Source organism: Pipra filicauda, unplaced genomic scaffold (genome assembly GCF_003945595.2).
Source record: "Pipra filicauda isolate LSUMZ 115617 unplaced genomic scaffold, ASM394559v2 scaffold138_size1969278_pilon, whole genome shotgun sequence".
NCBI lineage: Eukaryota > Metazoa > Chordata > Aves > Passeriformes > Pipridae > Pipra > Pipra filicauda.
Genome location: NW_024103862.1, coordinates 1463719 through 1480609, shown reverse-complemented (window position 1 = coordinate 1480609; position 16891 = coordinate 1463719). Strand labels below are relative to the sequence as shown.

The 16891-nt window shown below is 40.7% G+C and overlaps 1 protein-coding gene across 3 annotated transcripts in view; it reads right to left on the bottom strand.

Moving 5' to 3' along the window:
* The window catches only part of TRIM55 (tripartite motif containing 55), a 34696-nt gene that overhangs the window by 13782 nt on the left and 4023 nt on the right, over positions 1–16891 (bottom strand). Inside the window, exons 3-9 of one of the 3 annotated variants that reach the window (XM_027748172.2) lie at positions 12141–12306; positions 10310–10405; positions 6188–6421; positions 5073–5095; positions 4849–4973; positions 3883–4103; positions 1712–1999 (exon numbers count right to left, since the gene is read on the bottom strand). In XM_027748172.2, coding sequence (XP_027603973.1) covers positions 1712–1999; positions 3883–4103; positions 4849–4973; positions 5073–5095; positions 6188–6421; positions 10310–10405; positions 12141–12306 — 1153 coding nt within the window. Of the gene's footprint in view, positions 1–1711; positions 2000–3882; positions 4104–4848; positions 4986–5072; positions 5096–6187; positions 6422–10309; positions 10406–12140; positions 12307–16891 lie in introns of all 3 variants that reach the window. The other 2 variants (XM_039378442.1, XM_027748173.2) reach the window with 2 other exon arrangements.

Here is a 16891-nt window from a genome sequence, read left to right as displayed (position 1 = left end):
ACATGCCAATGGGAACTGATATCTTTCCCGTGTGCCTGTTTTCACTCTTGGTATACAACAATGAAGAGAACCAGGTACCAGACTACTGCTGTTTTCCAGACAGTTGCCCACACCAAATGCAAGTGTTGTTCCTTTGCTTGATGTAAGTTAGGACCGAGGGAAGCAGATCACAGTCAAGCAAACTTCCAGGAAATTATTCTAGTACAGATTTCACCTGCCCATGGTGAGGATTGGCTGCCTGGTCATCAGTGGAACTGATAGGAAGGAACAGCAGCAGTAAATTTCACTGCAGATTTACCTGCTTTTGCTAGTTCATTTGGAATATACTTAAGAAGATAAGGTCATAGCAGATTTGAGAATTTTAAAGTGGTTTCTTTTCCGTACAAATTCCACTCAAATATTCTCAAATCAAACCCTGACTTGAAAAATAGCTACTGAAATTTGGTGGCCAAATGGTGCTTTTGTTAAGAAAGTGAGTGAAGTCAGTGAGAATCCTTCAGCCTCTAAATTCAAGTGTCACTGACTGAAACCTCTAGCTAGAAGATGTCCAGCGATAGCAAGCAAATTAGAGGTATCCAGCCTCTTTTATCAGATCTCTGTGAACTCCTTCTCCTAACTTTTTGCCTTGCACATGATTGTTTAATATGGCAGGCCTGCTTATGTATGCAACTCCAACTTTAAAGGAAACAGCATGAAATACTACTCACTTGTGCTTTCTCACACACATACATAATCTCTTGTTGCACACATATAGGTAGCTGCTTTGTTAAAATGTGCAGCATGAGCCTGTAAATGGGGATGGTTTGATTTAGAGAGTGCTGCTCATGGGCTGGTAACCAGGCACTGGAGCAGGAGCTGGTGTACTGTGCAAATCCGCAAATTCTTGCACAGCTCCCTTAGCTCCATTGCCTGTATCTTTGGCCCATGTGGAATTTGTATACAGGTGCAGAAGGAGGAATATTCAAATTCAGGTCATAGCAACTCTAACATTGTCATTTTAAGGGAAACCTCCTGCTGTACTCCACACATCAGTCTCTGTTATCCCATCTTGCTTCTGGCAGTCTAACATTGAACTGGGATGTATTATCTTCATGATCTCCCTTATTCAGGTCTCAAAAATCCTTGGAGACACACGTCTGAACCCAGGAAATCACACTGCTTATTGAGAGGCAGTCAAACACACAGGGAGGTTCTGAGTGTCTGCATAGCTTCGTGTTCACATGGGGAAGCCGTGCACTTCAGGTGCAGCCACGGAGCTGCGGAAGGCAAAGCCAGGCCATAGCTGCTCAACCAGCCGCTGTGCACGGGCTTTCAACAGGTGACGAGAGTAATCTCATGCACAGGATTTCTTGGTTACCAACACATGCAAATATCTGATGCACAGAGGCTTTGTCAGCCTCTCCAACAGCTCCTGAGTCACTGTGTGTGAGCAGCTTGGATAACAGCTCTCACGAGCGAGGTGCACCGGCAGTTAAGCACAAGCAACCATCACCATGCTGCTCTGAAGCTCAGGAGTCAGCCTGTCGCATATTGAAACCATCTACAAATCCAGCAGACTTGCCGGAATGACAGTTTATACTGTTCACGTGTTTTTTAAATTATTCTCATTCTTTAGCATGCGGAGGAAAATGAAGCCACATTTTCCTTAACAATTGCTGTTCCCACCTTGCTGCGTGTCACAGCCCTCTGGGGTGACATTGGAAGCACTGACCTTGGATGTTGCTGCAGTGGTATTACTTTCCTTACTACTCCCTGGTGCACTCTCCTCTTCTGTTGCTGCTGTTGGGGCTTCTGACTTCTTTGCACTTGTTTCCAGAGAAACAGGACTCCCTACTTTCCCCAGCCCACTCACTGGGGTTGAGCTTGGACTGCTTGGTTGCCGTGACTGAGACTTATACCAGCTAGGGTAAAACAAGGGATCCGTGGTTTCTGCTGTGGCTGGCATTTGAGTGTCAGATTCTGGGGTCTGCTGAGAACCACCTGGTGTCACAACCACATCCTTAATCAGGACAGATAAAGAGAAGAACAAGCAGAGTGCACCACGTTACCTTTCCAGCTGCAGTCAAATTGTTCTGTGTGTTGTGTTTGTTACGTACCACTGCAAGGCATAGATTTGTCCTAATATATGGTCTGAAAGAATTGCAACCGAAATGCAAAGCAAAAGCAACTATCACTTGAATAACATAGATAAGGGAAAAAATAAATTAGGAAAATAGAACAGGAGGGTAGAACTAGCTGGGAGGGGAGTGCTGACTGAGAATAGAGTGAAAAAGAGGTTCTTTAATTAAGATAAATGCCCAATTCAACTCTAAAAACACAGGAAATTCTGCATAAGAACCTCATAAACCCATACCAGCCATTCATGGCTGGTGTAGGTACTTTCAAATGGCTTGTTGGGTTTTGTGTCAAGAACAACACCTTTACCAATGAGTGTGATAGGAGCAGTCAGAACAAGGTGAATACAAAGACACTGGAGAGAAACATTTGCCCACCAGCCTTGCCATCAATGCTATAAGCCGAGCACAGTTGCTCCGCCAGGAAGAGGAACAGCCATCTGAACTGCACCTCTCTACATGCATCAAGTTCTTGGGGTTCCCACACGTGCTACCTGCTGTCCCCACAGCATTTCTGCTTTTCTTACACCAGAAGGCAAAAGCTGAAATACAGATATCTCTCACACTATAACACCTACATGCCATGTCTGATTCCACACCTGACCATCTCCTAATGGCACTTTACAATTGCTAGAGCAGCATGCTGTACCTTTCTCATTTTAGCCTTTAGCATTTAGAAGTGAGAGAATTCATGTTACTGGGCAGAATTTCTTATGTCTTGTTCTTGTTTGCCTAAAACCCTACATCAGTTTAGGAACATAAGTTTAGTTAAGTCAGTGCAAATCCTGAAAAGATAAATTTTGGTTAAATCAATAAAACCTCATTTAAGAGCATCTTCACACAACTGGTGAAAACACACACATGTTTTTAGATCAAAGCAAGAATGAATCTATAATATTTGTTTTCCCATATTTTATGTGGGAGGTTTGCTACAATCAAAGATCCTTTATGTGTTTTCTTGATTTCATATTGGCCTCCTCAAATATCTTCACAGTAGCCTTTATCACTCAGCAACTTCACTGGGTGAATTGCATAAGAGGAGAATTTGCCAATTAATTGTACGCAAGGCAAGCTAAAGTAGCACATTAAGTATATTTAAAATGTAGGTATTTTAGAATATGTGGCAATTATGCTCTTATTCTAATCACATTCCCTAAGAAAAAGTGCTGGCCTAAAATATTCACACCCTGAGCCTGTTTGCTGCTAGATTGTAAAAGGCAGTTACCTCTCCTCTTTGGTGTATGATATTCCTGCATCCACCTAGACATATACCTAAGATGTCCAGAGCAGAAGACAGCAAACATCGTTCACAGAAAACAGATTAGAGATTTAGATTTCCACCATCTAAAAATTGATGGTGGAAAGCTCACTAAATCCAGGGGGAATGCCAACTTCTCTTAGTATAAATATTTTAACAACTGTCCCATTTACAACAGTTAGTCTGAGTTAAACCACAGCAGAATGTCCATTGTAACACACTTAACTCCCAAATGGAATCACTTTTATTTATAACTTATGTATCCCATATATATCTTAATTTATCTAGCAGCTAATTTTTTGCCTATCAAGTGATATATATATATATGCAGGTCGAGAGGACAGGGTAAAGCTGCATATATGTGTAAAAGGGCAATAAACAATTTTGCTCTCCAGTGCATTGATTCCCTTAGCCTGCTCCTGACCTATAGTGCCTAGAGGCCACAGGGGAGCATTTTCTTGCTCTGCCATGCACACTCAGCATTGCTGGCAGGGAAGCAAAGCCACTCACCTGACCAGCTGGGGCAGCAGGTAGTGACACTGGAGTGGGTTCAGACAGGGGCTCTCCTGTTGCACTCTGCAGTTTAGGGTCTTGCTGAGGTGGCTGTGATGCTCTCTCAGCCTCTTCCTCCTCTACCTCTTCCTCCTCTCCCTCCTCTCCAGATGACTCTGTGTGGACTTCATCCAAACCTTCACCATCCTCTGTGCCCTCCTCTTCTTCTCTCTCCTCCTCTGATAGGACGTGTAAAAAGACAGGGTTGAGCACCATGTGAAGATGGCTACAGTTTCTTTGTAATTAAAAAGCCACTTGCAATTGCATTGCAAAACCACTGATAATCTGCTGCCTGGTAGAGAAGGTATTGGTGAGGAGCCTGCTTCCAGCAGCCTGGACTGGGCACTGCCATAAGGCTGCCAGCAGGTGCTTTGTGGAAGGGAAGAAACTGAACACACCTGTTGGTTAAAACCTAAAGCTGACCCTTTCCATGTGAAGGAGTACAGAAACTCCTGCCAATGCAGTTATCCTCATGAGGGATGTGCAGCATGGCCCTACACTTTCTGGGGAGAGGATACGCAGGATGTGGCACAATCTGCCAGGAAAAAAGCCCCTCTTCCAATTCTAGGTATATGTTTGTTTTAAACACCATTGAACCTGTCATCATAAACATTTACCAGGCCAGTGCTTTGCAACACATGACTGGAGGTTTGGGATACCAACATCCCTAAAGCCAGGGGATGTCAAACTTGGTCATACCATTGCCTTTGTGCCAAAATAACATTAATGGTGCCAACAGGTTATGTTTTGGGGTTTTTTTAACCGTGATGGATTTTTGCTCCTGATTACAATTGATACAAAATGCTCTGGTTACATTTCAGGATGGAGAGAAATATCCAATTCAAGGTTTCCTACTCTGTATCATTGTGTAATCACACACAGCTGCAATTTAAGAAAGCAATTTCGGTGAAATAAATGACATACCTCTGTCAAAATCAATTTCTCGTATTATCTTTTCTTCTCTACTGAGGTTCACTGTGAATTGGTTCATAATTTCATACCCATCCTCTATTTTTTCCATTTGAAATCCTTTAGAAGCTTCAGTAATTCTAAAACAGAGAAATTGGTTATTGCCATTTGGATTTGCAGATAAATTTATAATTTGTAATTGATTATAAAGAATAAGAGTCTAAAGTTTAAATACTTACTTTTGCAGCAATGTTTTGGCATTCTGTGAAAAAAAAAAAGGAAATAACTGACTTCTTAAATGGTTCCATTTTTTCAGAGACTTTATGCATTGAGATCTAATTCTTACACTGGCTGCTTCTAAATGCACTAATACAGATCTCATTAATGACAGCCATGACGTCTATGAATGAGATCAAATTTGGATGGTAGTTAGTATACAGCTGAGTAAACCTTTTAGTTAGTTGAAGACTTTTTACTTAAAATCTGAATATCATGGAAATACGTACAATTGTTAAAAAGAAACAAAATGGAAATACTTTTCCTCTTTTTTGGTGTGCTTGTGGTGAAAAGCAATTGTTCCATTACCGTCTTTAGTCATAGTAACTATATCTTTGACTATCCATAAGGACACACTTCTGGAGAGACAAAATTCTGTTTGTCTTGAAAGATTATTGTACTCTTCAAAGGCAATTCTTTGACAAAAAGAAGCGGAGCTTGGGCTGGTTTGTTTTGGGGTTTGGTTTTTTTTGTTTGTTTGGAGTTTTTGTTTTGTTTTGTAGAAGACACCCTTCCAGCTTCTAATATAGAGGAATTCTAAACTTGCAAGACAGAAATTCTACACCAATGAATTTAGTGGACAGGTTGCTAGCGGTTTCCTACTCATCTCTCCTAAGTTTATAGTAAGAAAACAGAAGAAAAAAGTTAAACGAAGGTATAAAAATGTAACTTAAACCATAAATATTTAGTTCTTGAAACATTAATCACTTTGTCAATATGCAAATGAAACCTATAATTCACAGAAATTCATGTGCAAATGAACATATTGTCCCACCATGGGACAATAAAGATTTGTTGGAAAATGTTTAAATTCCTGTTTCTTCTTTGGGATCAGAAATTCATTCATGCGACAGTATATTTTGGTGCAAATAGCAAATACTCATGTTCTAGATTTGGATACTTTTCACAAGAAGACTAGACGTTTGTCTGAGCTGATTCAAATGTTTACAAAATGAGTTTGTATAAATGTTCACTTAAAGAAAACCAAACTCTGGATGGGCCTAAAATTGAGAAATGCTTAAATAGTGTATCAATAAACCTATCATTCTTGTTGTATCTCTATTTATAGACTTTATACCTGCAAAAACACGGCCATTTCTGGTTCTTCCATGAACTGGATTCCTGATTCAACCAGTTTTGACACAGCTTCCAAATGATCCGCATACTTCTTCATCAGGGAGCGGACGTGTTCCAGTTTCTCCTCTTGGGTTCTAGTGATTATTTGTGTCATCTCATTTTTCCTTTCTTCCAATACAGAGTAGAGATAATCAAATTTTTCACACAACTGTTCTTTTTGTCGTCTGCAGCATTCCTGTGAATCATTTGGTTTATGTTAAACATGTTATGTTCTTAAAAGAGTTTCTATTTTTATAGTTACTTGGAAGCATTTTCATCAAAGAAATTCCTCTTTCTGAACAGTGCAAAGGATTCTGAATGACCCCAGAGACTTTTATAATTTTCAAAGTCCAAGCTATTGGAACAAAAGTTCAAAAACTGTTCTCAAACTCTGAATTTCAAGCCACTGAAAGCCCCCAAACAGGTTATTGTATAACTTGTCAGTCTGCTAAAAAGTGTAAAAGGTATTTGTGATGTCTGCAGTGATACATCAAAGTCTGCAGAAAAAGTAAAAGCCCCCACCGTATTAGAAGTGGGTTCCTTTGCGTGAACAGAATGGTTTTAAAAGGAGTGGTCAGCTCAAATCAGCTCTGGAGAATTTTATTTTTCTTCCGAGTGCCTGGAACAATCGTGGGTGGGCTTGATTCTCACATATGCTCTCTAAGACTCTATTTGGACAATAGGAGCCCGTTATATTCCATTTACTGTGCACTGAAAGAAGTAGAAGTTCTGTGAAGAAAATGGTGTGTGACAGAAACACAAAGAAAAGAAAGAGGAATCAGGTTCCAACCCTAAGTTCAGGCACCGATTTTCACATCTTTTTTTTGAGACATTTTTATTGTCCTTCCAACCAGACAACAGCATATTTCACCAGTAAGGAGGATGGGTTTGATGACTGCTGCATTGAGCACTCTCTAAAGAGCACAAACTGCACTTGTAAGGGAGGATTTATAGGGAGGAAATGGGAGGCAGGTTATGTATAACGTCTGAAGTCTACCAAACCCAAGTACTTGAGAAACCTCTGTGCCCCAGGGCATACCCTTATTGTGGTTATACCTGGTTGTGAATGGTGGTGATTATTCAAATCTCTTTTCTAGGAACTGAGGCTGAATCAATTCCTCATCTTTGTCCCTTGGGGCATAATGCTGAGATCCTGGCAGCACAGGATTATTAACACTCACAGTACTTTTGGAAGTGATAATACTGATTATTCATAGCACTTAGCCAGATAGAATCCCATTTTGTTCTTACCTTTCAGTCAGAGCTCATTCCTATGAGTGGTGACAATCTGCTTGGTATTGTTCAAAGAAGAAAGACTTTTGAGGATGTACATTTGGCCAAAAATCACTGTCTAGGTTAGGGGCTTAGGGAGTGAATAAACATCTTGTTGCATTGAACCAAGTATCCACCTCTGCTTCCCAATGAGAAAGGCTAGGCTAAACAGGTAGTCCCAATTTAAAATTCCTTGCAGGGGGTGCAGGCTTTTCCTGCCCTTCTGGAGGTTCTTGCCACTTTCCAGAAATTCCTGATTAATGTAATTATAGGGTGGGGTTAAGGAAGTTTTCAAGCCAAGTGAGTCATTGTTCCTAGGTGTCATTCTATTGTTTTGACCTCAAATAATTTTCTTCTCTTCTTTCACTCTCTCCTAGCTTTCTCCCTGTGAAATGTCATTCAGATCACTTGTAAAACAACCTTGATTTCAAGACAGGTGTATGCTATCTTTGTCATTTGACACAGGACAAGTGTTAGAGGAAGAAGAGCAAGCAAGTGATAGCAGGGTGCTCTGAGAGATCCTTCCCTATCTCTAAGCTCTAATATATAATATTTACTGCCAGCAGATATTACAGAGTTGTGAATCTCCAGAGTGAGAGTGCAAAGCGGATTCTTAACTGCAAATGCTGAAATATTTCTGAAATATTATCTTTCTGCATAAAATGTTCCCATACAAAGTCTCTGCATGACGGAATTACCCTAATCAGATTCTGTGTAATGAAGAAGGTTAACAAATACATGACTTTACATTCTAAAAAGTTCCCAGCCTTTATGTTTTTTTAAAGCACAGCTACAGCAAAAAGAAAGGAGTCCTTGCTACTGAGCATGAGTCTCACTGCTTGTTCCAAAGGATCTCTGCTGACTGGCCTATGCTATTAGCATTTGAAAGAAACACTGTAATTTTTTCCTTCTTTATTTTACTCATATCATTTACAGAGCTAAACAGTACTTAATTATTTATTACAGTTTTCCAGCTTTTAGCATTTTATATTCCTTTCTCAATTTTCAGCATAATATATGGATTTGGTCTACCTTTCAATCAGTTAAAAGCTATACAAGTATTGATCAACTTTTTGGTTTGCTTGTTTTTCTGTTTTTTTTAGGTTTGGATAAGAGCAATAGCTAAATATAGAACTATAGGCTATTACTTACTCCATCTAAAAAGAAAATGATCATGTATTTTCTGCTAAAGCAGATATTTATTGCTCTCTGCCAAGTGTTAAGCAGAGAGAAGAGACAATCCTGGATTGTAAGCATTATTTCCGTGTGTGAACATTTCTCAGTTCCAGCTGTAGCTTTTTATCTTCAAGGACAAACTGATGTCAATTCAGACAAAGCTCTTGTATGGCAGGAAATGTGATTTGCTTGAAATATAACATGGAAGTACCAAGGTAAACCCTGAGACCTATTTTGTGCAATCTTTGGCTTTGAAGGTGAAAAACCTGCTAAAGCATCTGAAGGTAAAATGGCTGCATTTTCTTTGGGGTTTCCCTTTAAAGGTTAGACTTTAAACTAGTGGATGACTCTGAGGAAGCTAGTTCCAGACACTGTTGTGTTTCTCAAGGTATTTTTAGCACAATATTTTCTCCATACTTCATACTAGATGTTTGAAGCTTCGTTTCTGGTTCAGCTAGTTCAGCTTAAATGAGTGCAAGCTTTTACTTTTGTATCATTCAAATTTCTGCAGTTAACCTACTTGAAAGGCTTGTTTCTGTCTGCAAAGTCCTGATAGCAGCCAGTTTCATCCTTGCAATGTGAATCCTTCCTGATTACAAAGTTTTGACTGCCACTAACATGCTCTATCATTTACTTGGGCTAATGGTTTTATGTTCTTTAAACCAAACTTGGACAATTTTTGTTCTTCCTTACTCTGAGGAAACAGGAGCCTTGGGTGACTGTGTACATAGGTTGTGTAATCAATTTTTCTTACCAATTATAATCTATACATTTTGGATTAACTTCTTTTTCTCTACCATTTCCCTTTTCTGCTCCAGCTCTGAAGGGTCAATATAATTCTAATTGGGCTGAGAGGGATGTGGTTCCTTCACTAGATGCTTCATCAAACTGACCACAAAATCAATTCATACGAGCTCCTTTCAGCCTATTGCTCTGTGATGCTCAAATTGGTTAAAGCTGATATTTATGTTTGCTTTGCTGATGCAAAGCTCTCGGAGGAAATGAAAGCCACTTCTGCTCTTGAATGACACAAAACTAATTCTAGCTCTTTCAGAATGAGGACTCTATCAGAAAATCCAGTAAGAATCCAAACTGTTCCCTCCCATAAGCAATAAAACAAGACTCCTTAAAGGACAATGTAAGTATATTAAAACACTACTTCTGTGCAGAAGGCAAAGCAATACAGAGCTCAGACATACCTGTGAGCCATGCTGTGCCTACTCTCTGGCATAGAATAAGGCTCTGTTCACAGGGCCAGTCAGGCTTCAGGCTAATGCTGGTCGTTTATGGCTCTAGAACTGTTAAATGAGCTGGGAGTTGATGGCATTTTACTGGATCTGCTTTTAACTTCAGTGATATCCTATTCCACTAAGAACGTTGAGCAAGACGTGCTGATATGATCCAGCCTTACTCTTTATCCTCCACTAATGGCCAGTGTCAGAGGTGCTGAGCAGGATGTATCCTTTGGCTGAGGTAGTACATCGTGATAATGTACAAAGCCACAAGTAATGGTTTAGTGACACAATGGGGGAATGTATTTGGGTAAAGTGAGGTCTGTTAAAGCATGGTCATTACCAGAAGTTTAAAAGGTGGGACTTCACACTGAAATAGCTGCATTTAAAGAGGTGGTACCTACCTCAACTGTCTTGCAGGTCTCCTCCAGCTGTGTGACTATTCCTTGCACTCTGTCGTTGCTCCCCACCAGGACTGCAATGCCATCACTCAGCTCAGACTAGGCAGTAAGGGGAGAGCAAGCAGGAGGGTGTTAGATACTGTCCCACTTAATGGTGGCACATGTAACACTGGCGAGCAGGAGACAAATAAGCCATACCAGGGTATCAGCTTGTCTTTCCACCAAAACTGAGGAAAATTGGAGCTTTATGTGCTCACAAGATACCTGCTAGTACTTTGACATTTGTTTCCTCTCCCAACACACTATGAAAAAATTAACATTTTAAAACTTTTAATTGAGAAGAAACTGTGGGTTTTGGAACTTTTATTTCAGAAGAAACTGGAGAGAAGGAAGCACTTTGTTTTAAGAAAATCTTCTAGATACTTTTGCCTGAAGCCTTGTTTCAACAGACCCAAAATATTTCATTGGGTTTGTAGAGAGGAAAGACTTTGTCTCTTAAGGGGTTGTTTTTTTCAGTGTCTGGGTCTAGTCACACCACAATGGTATTTCCATGAGGATTCTAGCACTTGGCGTTGGAGAGGAGAAGAGCTAGTCCATGGACCTGGAGGGACCAGGCTGTTACTGAGTCTTTGGCATGTGAGCAGCGGAGTTAGGGCTGTGGTGAGAGGGGAAGGAGAAAAGGAGGAGAAGAAGGTGGAGGCTGAGCCACTGGTGCAAGGGAAATGAGTGGAGGAAGGAAATGACATGACTGTGGGTATGAAGAAGACTGTGAGGTATCCTTAGGAGAGACAGAGATGCTAGTCCCTAGGGAACTTGGGGAAAGTGCTGGAGAGGACAAAGGGCCCTTGGCACACCACTGTAGTAACAGAGACAACTGTGTACGTGGCCTCCACAGCTTTGTAAAGGATCCTTTGGAGCACACATCCTGCAGCCTCCAGGTTACCCCTCCAGTCTTGGGCATGACAGCCTCTTCTCACAGGCACTCTGGTATCAAAACTACAGCTTGCAAATCTCCATGCAAAAGGAGTGACTGGGGGCATGGATTCAGTCCAAGAAACTTCTCCTCCTTCTCCCACCTATTTTGATTGAAAAGGATGTTTGTAACTACTTTCCTGAAGTGACTTCTCATTTGTAGTTTCTACACACACGCATCTGTGTGACAAAGTTGGAGGCTGGGATTGCAAACTTGGCCTGTCTGATTGCTTGCCCCACTGGGGCCCTCCAGAAAAATGAGCTGTTTATCTCAGGAGGATAACCCAGTGAGTCAGGTTTTAAATTAATACTGTATTAAAAATAAACAAGTCTTTTACTGGTGACAGCAAGGGCAGAAGATGTTAGGTACATCCTGTGCTGCCAACTATTGAATATTCCTGCATTCACTTGCAGGAAGAGGTTTTTCACTTAACTTTTCTTAAAAATGGAATGCTTAAATGTAAAAGTGCCTGATAGATAACTACTTGATTTGAAATGGTCTGTTCTCTTTCCAGTTCATGTGTTGGACATACCACTCACTTGTCTGATCTAAAAGCACTGAAAACAAAGTGTTAGGAACATCAAAAGAGAGATCCTCAGCTTCACATCAAATTGCTCTCTAAAATGTTTAGTCACTATAATAAAAAAAATTGGGACAATGTAATACCTTTCTGTGTGATCTCTCCTAAATTTATTTTTCTGTGTTTCCAAACAGTTCCTGCAGGTTTACAAGAGCCTTTCACTCACATACAGGAGTGGCAAAGGCAGCTCCAAACCCTTTTGTAAATTCGCAGGAAGCCCATGGGAATAATCTCCTGTCGATGGTTGCTGGGAGGACTATGAGATACTCGAAGATATTTACCTTCTGCTGCTGGTAAACATTTGTGAGAGGAGCAACTTGACAGTCTTTGTGGGCACCAAAGACTTTGCACAAGGAGCAGGTGGGCATTTCACAGTTCAAACAATAGATATTAATTCTCTCATCTTCGTGCTCTTCACACATTGGCTGGTCACATTTCCTTTCAGGTCTGCAAAAGAAAACAAGTTTAAAACAAACTTTGTGCTCATGGGTTTCTGATGACAACACTTATGGTATTAGCATGAAATACCGTACATTTGAATAGCAGCATCCAAAGCTGACTTGAATACACAGCACAGACTTAAACCTGCTCTGTGGTACGACTAAATAGACAGTGGTACAGCTTAAGTCCTGACCCAGTAGGATGTGATGACAATATAGTAACATGACTTCATATGGGGATTCCCATATGGATGAGGAATGAGACTCGGAGTGTGACAAAACTCTTGCTCATATTTAAAAATTTAAACAACCTCACTAAGCCTGATTTCAGACTACTCATGTATTTTAATTAGCATGTTATTTAACAACTGTCTGAAATATGAAACATACCTAATTTCTTTCTGGTTCATCAAAATGTTGGGCACTTGGCCTTAATGCAGCAAAGCTCTTATGAAGGGGACTTGTTTGAAGCAAGAGTTGTAGATACTGATGAACCTTTAGGCCCTCAACTCTGTATCTCTGCTGATGAACTTTGTGAGACATTGGTCAGGATTGTCAATACCAGACAGGACTAGGTCCTTAAGCCTTTAATATAGGCCAGCAACCAAAAAAAGGTGTCACAAAAATTGATTTTGTGGCCCATGTTTAGCTTATACAGTGTCAAACGATTTAATAGTAGGATAGTCAATTGTACCCATCACAAAGAGCTTGGCTTACACACGAATGCTAAGCCAGGAACTGTCACCACATTATAGCTCCGTCCTGATCTTCCCTTCCCCAAAACGATTTAGCTGTATACACACAAGTCTACACAAGTCTGCTATTTTGGGAACTAATTTAGTTGCAGGTTCCTTCAAATGAGCCACTTGGCTGATGTTCCCAGTGCAAGTGAGACCTCTGGTTTGGTGCACGTGGGCAGGGTGGTGCTTTTCTGAGCCATGCTTCAGGCTTAACACCCTGAGCACATCTGTGTCAAGCACATGAGTGTATGATGATGTGGCACCAGAAGACAGAGTCAGTAGATTGATAGAGAGAGTGTGTCTGGGTGTTTAAGCTTCCAAAAGCTGACACTTCTACTGTGGCAATGTTAAATATTTCCAGCATAAACCATTATCCCCTTCTGCTACTGTTTAGAAGGGGAACTATGACTTAGATGTAGCAAGTGGAACAATAAATATAACAATGGAACAATGGAACAATAAACATATAAATGTATCTTTCCATCATTAGATAGAAAATATTTTCCTAAACTATAGAATTTAGTGGAATTACATGGGAACATTTTTTAAAGCCATTCTATAGGGCTCTGTAGCACGGAGGCAACCAGTCACTCTATTAAAGCTTAAAAATGTATGGAAAAAGCATTATTTTATAGTATATTACAGTAGAGTTTTTCCATAAAGCTTGGTAAAGTCGATATGGTATTTATTTTTTAATGATAAAGTACAGATTTTTCTCTTCTGAATGGAATGGAATGTGATCAGTTAGATGCATTTTAAAAAAAAGCAAGAAAGAAAACGTCTCACACATTCTTTTTTTTTTTTTTGTAATTCAAGAGGGCCCTGGGATTTAAAGGGATCATAAGGAATATCTGTAATCTGAAATATAACACCATATACCAGAATAAAACAAGTTGAACACTTCTGAAGGACGCCTATATTATTTGGTCTCCTCCATAAAAAATGCTTTACATTGTTTGCAGATGACTGCAAACAGCCCCTAATATATTCACATTATAGTGCACAGTGGGAGTGCCCATGTGTGAGGGCAATATAATGAATTTCAAAGTGATTAATTAAGCCTGAAATAGTGTCTCTCCCTGCAAATATTTACAAGACCAGAGCCAGAAGCTACTAGAATTTTATTGGACACTGGAGTGGTGCCAGTTGCATGAAAGACACATTGCACAGAGCAAAAAGGTGACGGTGTCAGGCAAGTTCGGCCAGGAGCAGACAACCTTCAAAGGTGCCGCAGAGAGCTGGAAGAAACCTGGCAGAACTCCCTGAACTAGTGGGGCCCTGAAGACAGTGTCAGAAGACTAGAAATAAGCAGATTTAGTCTCCTTTAGGCTGTGCAAAAGGAGAGATTTTTAGCACAACATTCTTCAGTGACTTCAGAGGGGATCCTCTAGGTCTATGTTGGTGTAGCAAAGGCCAAAACACAATCTCTAAATTTAAAATGGAGATGGCTTCTGAAAGAGGAGATTAAAGGGTAGCTGATAGGAAAATTACAGCATGGCTTTAGTAAGAGAAAAGCTTCACCACAGCTGTGATTGTGACCAAAGAAATGGCAGGTTGCTGAAATGTCCTGATAGCTTTATGGTCTCATTCTCAGACTCTGCTCTTTGAGATGCAAAGCCTGTGTTTGACTGCTACAGGCTTATTCTTTTGCATTAAAACTTGGTTTGGACATTAATGTGCAGTGTTGTGTGTGTTTTATGGAGAGGAGGATTCTCAGGTAAGTAATGACTGGTAAGGCCACACCTGGAGTACTGGCTGTGTCCAGTTCTGGACTCCCCAGTACATGAGAGATATTGACATACTGGAGAGAGTCCAGCAAAGGGCCCTGAAGATGATTAGGGGTCTACAGCAGCGTTCCTGTGAGGAAAGGCTGAGAGAGCTGAAACTTTCAGCCTGGATAAGAGAAGGTTAAGAGGAATCTTAATAATGACCTTGATCTTACCAACACATTTGAGTGTCTAAATACCTGAACAGAGGGTGTAAGGAGGATGGAGTCAGGCTCTTTCTGATAGTGCCCGGTGCCAGAACCAGAGGAAACGAGCACAAACTAAAACACAGACTGAATCTGTTCCTTCTGAACATCAGGAAACACTTTTTTACTGTGAGAGTGACTGAGCACTGAGACAGATTTCTCAGGGAGGTTGTGGAGTTTCCATCCTTGGAGATACTCATAAGCCATCTGGATATGGTCCTGGGCAACCGGCGCTGGGTGGTCCTGCTTGAGCAGGGGTTGTTTGGACCAGATGACCTCCAGAGAGAGGTCCCTTCCAGTCTCAGTCATTCTGTGACTCTGTGATTTGGTGAGGAAATGCACAATTGCTGAGCACATAAAGAAGCACACTTTAATTAAGAACATAACTGCTGTTTAGTTAGAAGGCGTGCTTTCCTCAGGATTTTTTCAAATCCAAAAAGGTCCCTGCTGTAGTCCTGAATGCAACTTTGATAGTGTTTTTACTGAGGATCCTAAGATAGCTGTAACCCCTCCTGTACCATCACATCACCTAGTGTCTGCAGCTGGTCAGGGGATGAAGAGAATCTGCATGACTGTATGAGACACATTATGTAAAGTCATTAGTTATTAAACTCGGTATCAATCTTGGGCATACAGCACTAATGACTGGTCTCCACCTGACTTCATACTGCTCACCATGACCCTTTGAGTCTGGTAGTACAGGCAGTTTTCAGTCCAGTTCACTTTCCACTGTCCAGTTCACTTTCCACTGTCCAGTCTAGATCTTATTTCAACAGTTTGCCAATAAAGATGTCACAGGAGACAGTGCCTAAAGTCTAGATAAACAACATCCTCTCATGCACGGAGTTAGTCATCTCACCATAAAAGGCTATAAGATTGGTTGGGCTGATTTCTTCTTCATAAATCCATATCGACTATTTCTAATCACCTTCTTGTCTTTTATATATTTGAACAGAGTTTCCAGGAGGATTTGCTTGAAATACTTTCTAGGGACAAGTGTGAAGATGATCAGCCTGTAGTTCCCCAGATTCTAGTACTTGCACTCCTTGAAGATTGGAGGAACATTTGTTTTCTTCCAGTCCTGTCCAACCCCAGAAAACTATCCCAATAATCACAACCTTTCAAAGATTATTGAGAGTGACCTGGCAGTGACATCAGTCAGCTCCCTCACTACTTGTAGATGTACAATTTTTTTTTAATAGCCTCTAACCTGATCCCCCTCCACCAAAGGTAAATCTTCCTTGCTCTAGACTTTCCCACTGGTCTCAGGGTCCTGGGATTCCTGAAGACTGAACTTGTTAGTAAAGTTTGAGGTGAAGGTGGCATTGAGCACCTTGGCATTTCCCATTTCTTTTGTTACATGAGACCCTCCTCCATTTAGCAGTGAACTCACACTTTTCCCATTCTTCCTTCTGCTGCTGATGTACCTCATTAAGCTCTTTTTAGCCTTCATGTCCCTTGTCAGATTCAGTTCCAAATAGGCTTTGGTTTTTTTAACTTCATCTGTACATAATTGGACAGTGTCTCAAAATCTTCCTGAATCACCTGTCCACCTTCTTTATGCTTCTTTTTCAAAGTTCTATTTTTATCAGGAGCTCCCAGCTAATCAATGCAGATACCTCAATTGCTTGAGTTCCTGTATATGGGGATAGACCATTTTTGACCTTGGAGGAGGTGGTCCTTGAAAATCAATCACACCAATGGACTCTCTCAAAAGCAGTGAAAAGCCCACCAATAGCCAGGGTAGAAATGGGACTTGAAAAATGAGAAGACTATAGAAGTTCATGTGGACATAAGGATTCCTATAGCTCTGTTACAGTAGTATCATGAATGCCTGACCCAAGAAAACAATTGGTGCAGCTGAGTTTGGGGCTTTGTGT